General features: G+C 46.6%; 1 protein-coding gene across 1 annotated transcript in view; it reads left to right on the plus strand.

The window, feature by feature from the left end:
* The window catches only part of zgc:86896 (uncharacterized protein LOC415190 homolog), a 29,440-nt gene extending 21,548 nt beyond the window's left edge, over window positions 1-7,892 (plus strand). Inside the window, exon 10 of the mRNA XM_040036281.1 lies at window positions 7,727-7,892. Coding sequence (XP_039892215.1) covers window positions 7,727-7,732 — 6 coding nt within the window. The 3' untranslated portion in view covers window positions 7,733-7,892. The remainder of the gene's footprint in view (window positions 1-7,726) is intronic.
* Window positions 7,893-9,641: the final 1,749 nt, after the last annotated feature.

Here is a 9,641-nt window from a genome sequence, read left to right on the forward strand (position 1 = left end):
CGTATGCTGCCTCTTCATCACTGACACTACTTCTTCTAGTGTAGCGTCAGCTACCGATGCGTACAGGACCGAGCGCCCTCTGCTGGCGGAACTTATGCAACAGTAAAACTTACATTGCAGTGGCCTTACTAAAAGAAAATGTCTCTGAGCATCAAATAAAATGGGGGGCTACTATTTTCATGTCTCTGCCTTTAACATAGTGCCACACTCTCCCCCACAAAATTAAATGTCACCTGACATTTCTGTGTGCGTCATCTATTCAACCATAGCTTTAACACACTCCCACAGCCCATGGTCTCCAGAAGCCATTACAGTCAATAACCTGAGCCATAGTCACTGTACAGTTCCTCTGAACCAAAGTTGGCTGACCTAAAGTGTCATAGCTCAGTACCGTTGGTTGCCGTCTTTGTCTTTGAGGTCGCTGCCTCACAGAGTCAGTCTCACCACCAGTTGCAGCTAGAATGTCAGTCATAGCATCACCACTCAGTGGCCTGTCATTGTCAGGGTCAGGGCCTTGGATCTGCCCAGGCCCAGTCTCTTCAGTTTGTAGTGGCAAATCCTCTTCGCTCTGTAGTGGCAATATCAAATCCTCTTCGTCTGTAGTGGCAAATCCTCTTCTTGACAGTGGAGACTCAGATGAGGCTGGAAGGACTCTGCCAAAGGGTTAAGCGGAGTCTGCCTCTGTCGTCTCCCTGGAACCGGCCTGAGGTACCACTGGAAGGTGCCACTGTCGTCATCATCCGATGTGTCGCCATTCCCTGGCTGCTGCTGTCTACGCGGAGGTCTGAACTTCTTCCTTGTCACAGTCGGCGAGTCTTTTTGGGGCTGAACAGTCTGTGTTGATGGCTTCTCACTTGGTAGGAAGTCACAGGGCAGTAGGAGATTTCTGTGCACCACTTTATCTCTGCCTTGGCCATTTTCAGGGCTGATCACATACACTGGACTGTTATCTGCTTTCCTCTCCTTCACTTTGTAGACTTGGTTCTCCCAAAAGGACTGGATCTTCGCGGGACCACCACGAGGAGTGAGATTTCGGAGGAGCACTCTATCCCCAGGCTGAAGATCTCTCCCTTTAACTTTCTTGTCGTAGTACGCTTTGCCTCGAGCAGCTTCCTTGGTAGCAGTTTGAGAAGCCACTGTGTATGCCTCCTGCATTCTCTTTTTCCAGCAGCTAACATAGTCATCATAGTCCACATGAGCTTCATCCCTTTTCAGGTTGAAGAGCAAGTCGATGGGCAGGCGTGGGGAACGTCCGAAGATGAGGTAATATGGGGCGTAGCCTGTTGCCTCATTCTTCGTACAGTTGTACGCGTGGACGACTTTAGCTAGCGACTCTTTCCAATCATCCTTCTCCTTGTCCTCCAGGGTCCGCAACATGGACAGCAGGGTGCGGTTGAATCTCTCCACCTGTCCATTACCCTGTGGGTGGTAGGGTGTCGTGTGGGAGCCCTGGATACCAGAGAGTTCTTTCAGTCTTGCCATGAGTTTGTTTTCAAACTCCTTGCCCATGTCGTGGTGTAGTCTGGTCGGGAAGCCAAACTTGAGTGCAAAATCATTGAAGAGCTTGTCAGCGACTGTTTTAGCTGCTTTGTTCTTCGTTGCATAGGCTTGGGCAAACCTCGTGAAGTGATCCATGATAACAAGTATATACTCGTAGCCCTGCTTACACTTTTCCAGGTGAAGGAAGTCTATGGACACCAGCTGGAATGGGTAAGTGGACTGGATCGAGGACAGAGGTGCACGGGTCTGCTTACTCGGTTTCTTCCTCTTAAGACACTCACATTCTTCTGTAACAAAGTGTTCAACCTCTTTCGCCATCTGCGGCCAGTAGAACCTGTCTCGAATCAGGTCGAGCGTCCTTTCCACCCCTAAGTGGCCCATGTCTTGGTGGAGTTCTTTAAAAACCAGGGAACGATAGGCTTTAGGGACCAGTAGCTGCTCTCGCCGTGATGTTTGGCGACGCAGGACACCATTCTGGTCGACGTGAAGCTTCAACCACTGCTTGAGTAGTGCAGCTACTGCAGGATGCTCTGACTTCACCTCAGTTCTACTTGGTCTTCTACCCAGCGACTTATACCAGAGCACTCTTGCCAGAACTACATCTGCCTCCTGGGCTCTGCGTATCTGGTCTGGTGTAAAAGACTGGGTAGTGTCAGAATCTTTGATTAATTTCAGAGCACTCACCTGGATAACTCCAACGCCTTGGCAAGGGTCTCTCTCCTCCACCGTTACAGACTCCATTGATGCGCTTATGGCTTCCTGTCCAACTTCAGCTGTACAGCTCTTCATGTAGCTGTCAATGTCCAGCGGCATTCGCGACAGCCCATCAGCATCTGCGTTGGTCTTGCCTGGACGGTAGCGGATGGTGAAGTTGTAGCTGGCCAGCTCCGCGACCCATCTGTGACCTGTGGCGTTAAGCTTCGCAGTAGTGAGCACATATGTTAGTGGGTTATTATCAGTGTACACCACGAACGATGGGGCATGGTACAGATAATCCCGGAAACGTTCACAAATCGCCCACTTCATAGCCAAAAACTCTAATTTGCCAGAGTGCAGGTGGTACTTTTTCTCTGCTGGACTCAGGGTGCGGGAGCCATATGCTATGACTCTCATCTTGCCTTGCTGCCGCTGATACAAAACAGCACCTAGCCCAACCTGTGATGCATCACAATGTAACACAAAAGGCTCTGTGAAGTCGGGGTACCCGAGAATGGGGGGTCGTGTAAGTGCATCTACAAGCTGGTTCAATGTCTCTTGGTGGGAGGTCGTCCACTGAATGGGCGCCCGTGATGGTAAGTGGCCTTTACTTTTCTTCACTTCCTTTTTGCACTTGTCGGCTGAGACTGGACCAGAGTTCTCAGAAGATGGAGGGCTGAGCAGGCTGTAGAGTGGATGGGCTACACGGGAGAAGTTGGGGATGAAAGGCCTGTAATAAGAGAGGAAACCAAGCATTTGACGTACCTCTCCGACGGTTGCAGGTGTCTTTTCCTTTAACGCCATTACCGGGGCCAACTCTGCTGGGTCCATTGTGTAGCCTTCACCTGTTACCAGCTTTCCCAGAAACTTCACACTTCGCCTGAACAGTTCACATTTCTTTGGGGTCAGCTTAACACCATGCTCTCTGTAACGCTGGAGGACAAGGCGGATATGTTCCAAGTGTTCATCAAAGCTGCTGCTGTGCACCAGGTTGTCGTCCAGGTATGGGAGGCAGATAGTGTCTCTGAGGCCTGTCATACAGTGCTCCATGCTTCTCTGGAACTCAGCGGGTGCGGAGCTCAGGCCAAAGGGAATGCGTACCCACTGATAGAGCCCCCAGGGTGTGATGAAGGCGGTTAAGGGGCGGCTTTCTTCATCCAAGAAACCCTGGTGGTACGCCTTACCCTGGTCTAACACAGAAAACCAGGAGCTCCCGCCCAGAGCATCCAACATGTCTTGGATCCTTGGGATTGGATGGCGGTCTGGGACTGACTTGCGGTTGAGCTCCCTAAAGTCACAACAAAGGCGGAGAGTGCCGTCTTTCTTGCGGACACACACCACAGGTGATGAGTAGGGGGACCGTGATGGTGTGATCCAGCCTTTGTTAAGCAGGTCTTGCAAATACTCTTTCACTTCGTTGTGCAGGGGTTTTGGGATGGACATGTAAGTCTTTTTCACAGGATTTGTGTCATGGAGGCTTATGTGCATCCTCAGGGATGGTATGCAGCCAACATCGTCACTGTCATATGCAAACGCCTCACATTCCTCTCGCAACACCTTCCTCGCAGCCGCTCGCTGATTTTCATCCAGATGCTGGAGATCCACTGGTGGGTCCCATGACTTTGGTCTCTGTTGGTTCTCTCGTGTCTGTGTGTTACTCGGGTTGTGTGACTTTAGCTCTGTACCATTTTTGTTCTCTTGTGTCAGCTCATTTACTTTAGTCTGGATGCCAGCTGTGTATACAGTCTTTACTGGTTCAAGGTATCCAATCACTTTACGGCTCTCCAGATAAACGGTGTGGTCTGTGGTGTTAGTCACAGGGATGGGCACATATGGTACTTTTCTGTCTGGGATTTTCACCAGTACATCACTGAATATTATGCCCTCTGGTGGTGGGTCAGCTCCATCAGGTAGAAAGAGCATGTCTTGGCCCCGGGCATGTGAACTAACGTGTGCCCGTACATAAACTGTGGTGACTTGGTTCGCTGACAAAGGCACTCTTCTTACACCAGTCCTTACCACACCTGTCTCTGGGCCTTCACTGCTGTTCTGTACAAGTTTGACAACATTATGTGCAGTGCGTACAGTTATTTCAAACGCTTTACTCACATAGTGTGCTAGCTGTTTTCTTCCTCCTTTGGTCTTTACTTCTTCCTGGTTCACGATAGCTTCAATGACATTGTAGCCAATGATGGGATCACTGGCCACAGCCGGGTCACTGGATACCAATATTGGAACTTGCAGCTCACTGGTTGGAGACAAATCACTGCCTAGTCTGAAGCTGACTTCTATCCAACCAATGTAGGGAATGGGTGTGTCATTTGCAGCAAACACTGTGAGCGTCTCATTGTCTAACAGTTCTGAAACAGGTCTGACGACTGTGTGAGGGAGGTGGTTTTGCCGCCAGTTTTCATTTACTATGCTGGACTGTGCCCCTGAATCCCACAACACCTTAGCTGGGTGATTGTCCATAAAACAGTTCACCGTACATCTGTTTCCCACTAGGCTTACTAACCGTGACTTTCGTTGAGGGGGTAGATAGTGAACCTCAGTTACCGCTGATGGGACACTAGCTGCAGTTTCTTTGGAGGATGTTGGTGGGCTTGACTGTTCATTATGGGACCGTGGGCTTTGGACTACTGTTGGTCCCATCTCAGTAGTCCCTCCCCGTTTCCCGATGGCAGTCTCGGTGCTCGGCATCCACGGGAGTAGTGGCCCTCTCGCCCACATTTGAAACAGTGCAGGCAGTTCTCTCCTTTCCCCTCTTCTTTGCACTTTTTACAGCCTTTTTCTCGTTGCTTTGGTGCCATGGGGCGGGGACTGGTTTCCATAGCAGCCATAAACATTTGTTTCATCTCTTTACGTAGTTCTTCTATAATCTGCTGCGTGTCTGACTTAGTCTCTTTATTTTTCACTGTTGTCATGGCCACTGTAGCGGGGGATTCTCTGGGTTTGGAGGGGCTCTGAGCAGATGTCAGGGCTGTTTGGCATTCTGTTTGGAGCTCTTGGACCCTGGGAATCTTGGCTGCAGTGGACCTTTTCCGTTTCTCAAATCTTTCATTTTCTAGCTTTGAAGCTTCATTGACTTTCTCAATCAGTTCTTCATCTGTTATGGTTATGTCGTTTAGGGGGGGCAGAAGCTGATACTTGATAGAGTCACTGAGCAGCCCAGTTTCAATGGAGCGGAGGAATTTGCGCTGGATGGTGGCTCTGCTATACAGTTCATCTGTCTCCTCATTTGCCGCTTTCCATAACAACTTCTCTTTAAGTTCAATGGCACGAAATACAAAGTTTAAAGCAGTTTCTTTGGGCTCTTGGGAGATATTGAGGAGCTGATGGTAAAGCTCAGTGGGGCTGTCTACCCTATAGTGTCCCTTTAATATGGTGAGCAGTTTGCTAAGTGTTAACCCACGTTTAATCTCCAACATGTCTCTTAGGGGCGTTCCTGGACTAATGGCCCTAATTACCGCTTCCACAATTTCAGTCTCCGAGTATCCTTTTTCACTCCCATTCTCAATCTGGCGAATCAAGCTGAGATAGGATAGCTTGTCCTTCTGCCCATGCTCTCCAATCTGCCCACAGATTTTAAACTCCCTCTTCAGTGTTACCTCTTGAAGAGTTCGCATTGCCTCTGGTCGGGCTCTGGGTGAGTAATCTGCAATATGTACTGGAGTAGCACATGCGGTGTTCTCAAGATCTTTCTTTTGCATAGACTCTATGCCTTGGGGTTCCCTTTCTGACTGACTCTCCCCTTTGCTTAGTCTCTGGATGTATACAGCAATGTCTTTATAAAACTGTTTCACTTGATCCTCTTCCTCACTTTTCTCCACATCATCAAACATGCCCTCTGCCAACCTGATGAGTGTCCTCTTGGTCTTGCTGTGAGACTCTGCGCTGTCCAGGCCGGAACATTTCAGTCGCCTGCAGACATCCACAAGATGCTCTCTCTCCAACTGCCACAAGGCTGCACTCACTTCGTCACGCAGAGGTTGCAGAGATTCCATTTCTTTTGGTTGAAGGTTCGTCTCTTGGGAAAGAAGGTGGTTGGTGATGGTGTTGACTCACTAGCGCCACCTCCTGGCTGGCTCGCCAAAATATGTTACACTGTTGAAATGATGGGCCAACTCATCTCCCGTGCAACATATTTATTTTTACAGAAAACTGTAAAAACAGAAAAATAAGACAATCAGTTATCTTTGGCGCGCAGGCCGTATGCTGCCTCTTCATCACTGACACTACTTCTTCTAGTGTAGCTGACATTACTTTATACAAGTAACTTATACAGTTTCATATTCACATGCACCACCTTTGTAAACTGGTTAAATCACACAAATACATTTTACTATACACATGAATAACATAGTGAACTCTTTACAGTTTTATCTTGTTTTTACTACTGTTTTAATCTATTTATGAACCTGTCTTCTTAACTGTATTTAATAAACTAGATCTCTTTCAAATAAATGTTTTTCTTAACATATTTCTATAGCATTCACTCTTCATGAACTAAACATAAAACAATTCACACTTTCTCTTATTGTGCAAAATATATATCTTGTGGCTTTAACCCAAAAATACACCTGCACCGAGCTCACAGAGTTTCGGTACAGTCTAACACTTGGATCGGCACAGGCTAACAACTAGACCGACTTGGAAATTAGCTCTTTAGCTTAACATTCGCCACAAACAAGACATTTATCATTAATCGCCACTGCTGTCTGTCACTTTTATAACATCTGTTTATATTATCAACCACCCAGCTTACCTGTAAAAACAGAAAAATAAGACAATCAGTTATCTTTGGCGCGCAGGCCGTATGCTGCCTCTTCATCACTGACACTACTTCTTCTAGTGTAGCGTCAGCTACCGATGCGTACAGGACCGAGCGCCCTCTGCTGGCGGAACTTATGCAACAGTAAAACTTACATTGCAGTGGCCTTACTAAAAGAAAATGTCTCTGAGCATCAAATAAAATGGGGGGCTACTATTTTCATGTCTCTGCCTTTAACATAGTGCCACATCTTCAGTAAAAATACAAAAAGATGAAGTGGATGTAGTAATTATTTTTGAAACAATCTTTTTTGAATCGCTCTGATGATGAGAAACTGCAAGCTCAGCTTACTGAAGTCGGGCTTCTCGATGAAGTAAAAGTAGGATGCACACATTTAGTGCAAATTTACCAATGTTTCTTAAATATCTCACATTACAGGCTCAGACCAGTTTTCTGATTTCAGATCTCCAAAACACTCAAAGTGATTTGTCGCTGCACTTGAATGTAAATTTGAATTGTTAAATTTGTTACTAAGAGTTATATAAACCTTAGAAGGCTGGGAAATATGAATTTCATGCCTGAGAGTATTAATGGAGATCCACACTGATAATACACTCAGGTGTATTGGATCTCTGTGCTCAGTGTTAGCCATCAGCTATAATGGAACAAGAAACACATAATTTGATGATCCTTGTGTGTCATTCAGATCTTAAAGGCTCATATGTTCTAATATGCTTTTGTTTTTGCTCTCCTTTGCAGCCCTGACTCCACATTTGTCCTTGAGCTGAGTCAGAGATCAAACACATCCTTGGTTCATTCATTCATCTGTGTTTTCCAGTAACTGGGAAATGCTGTTAGCACATGTGATTTGTGATATTTGACAAAAAACTAATTGTTTACTAAAATAAATGGGTAATGTATTGCCTGTTGTGGATCCACTGTGCTTTACATAACTTACTCTGCCAGTACATATGGAGGCCAGTGTAGCTAATCCTGTGTTATGGCTGGTTTCCTTGACTTTGGGGTTTTAGACCTGCGGTCATGTATTTGGCGCAAACTGGACTTTAAATTCAGACCCAGCACACCAGAAGTTTAAAAGCTTTATTTACAGACTAAGTGTAACTTACTGAGAACAAACAGGAGACTGGTATGGCAAAACTGACTGTGGGAACTAAAGCAGAAGCTCATTTGAGTGAGGAGAAACAATGGTAGCTGGGACTGGGAAAAGTGTGGAAGACTTGCTAAACTGTTTTGGGTACATCTGGTTATCTCACTCGAGGGAGTTCCAGAACAGAAACTTCGGAGGGATCTGAGGAGAGCCCACAGGTTTCCAGACAGGGAGAGTGAATAAGCTGTTGAGTTATAGGTAATACGGTTATTAAGGCCCCATAATACTGGCTGGACTCTCGTTGCATGGCACCATCAAGCTTGCTGTGTTGCGGGTGTCTCACACCAAAGTTGACATCACATCATGTGTCGCGTGATTAGAAAATTACCTTCACTCTAGTTGGATACCTTCAAGTGGGGATGTTCTGGTGACTAATTTCTAACCATGGAAAAGAATGAGACTAAATGACAGGTCTATGGTAAAAGGCCTGTATTTATATAGCGCTTTACTAGTCCCTAAGGACCCCAAAGCGCTTTACACATCCAGTCATTCCCATTCACACACTGGTGATGGCAGCTACAGTGTAGCCACAGCCACCCTGGGGCGCACTGACAGAGGCGAGGCTGCCGGACACTGGCGCCACCGGGCCCTCTGACCACCACCAGTAGGCAACGGGTGAAGTGTCTTACCCAAGGACACAACGACCGAGACTGTCCAAGCCGGGGCTCGAACTGGCAACCTTCCGATCACAAGGCGAACTCCCAACTCTTGAGCCACGATCGCCCAGGTCTATAACTAAGAGACACTCAGATATGAAGTTAAATTTGAGAACTGTTTAATTGGAGATAAATTATCTGAATTTCAGGAGTGGGACCACGCCTCCAAACATGCCCCTTCCGTGTCTTATCTATATATGGTTGATTTCATTAGTTTAGATGTCCGCTTGGTCAAAAAATAAACAATGGTCTTAGTCTCACTATCAGCCAATAGTAAGAGGCAGATAAACCTTTGACCTTAGCCCCGAGCTGTTCTTATTTTACGTCTTTGTGGGAGGGTTTTTCTTCTCCATGGTCTGGATGACCGACCTCTGAAATACCTGCAATAAAACTGAAATTAAAGTTATTTCTAATGGAGAAAGCCATCGCCTTTGATTTGGGTACTCATCCACACATTAACAGCTCCATATTTCTTCCAAATTGGAGCATTCTTCTACCCTACCAACATCTGGTGACAAATGACCAGGCCTCCAGTCCAAGTCCAAGGAAGAGAAGGAGGTCTCTGGACATCAGGATGGAGACCACTGTTCCCCTGGAGTTCTTCAAATTCTTATAACCAAAGGACAAACCAGCTTTTCCAACACTTCTTAACATGTCATAAGGCTGTGTTACACTGAGTCACACTTTGAGGACCATTTACAGTGCATGGAAAAGACTTCTGTCTTTTCCATGCACTGTCTTGGAGTCTTAGTCCTTCCCTGCAGTGGTGTGAGGAGAAGCATGAGGACACTCCAGGTGAGAGGAGTTAATGCAACAGGTATTTAAAAGAAATGAGACATTCTTGACGAGT

Source organism: Simochromis diagramma, unplaced genomic scaffold (genome assembly GCF_900408965.1).
Source record: "Simochromis diagramma unplaced genomic scaffold, fSimDia1.1 OVJJ01000497.1, whole genome shotgun sequence".
Classification (NCBI taxonomy): domain Eukaryota; kingdom Metazoa; phylum Chordata; class Actinopteri; order Cichliformes; family Cichlidae; genus Simochromis; species Simochromis diagramma.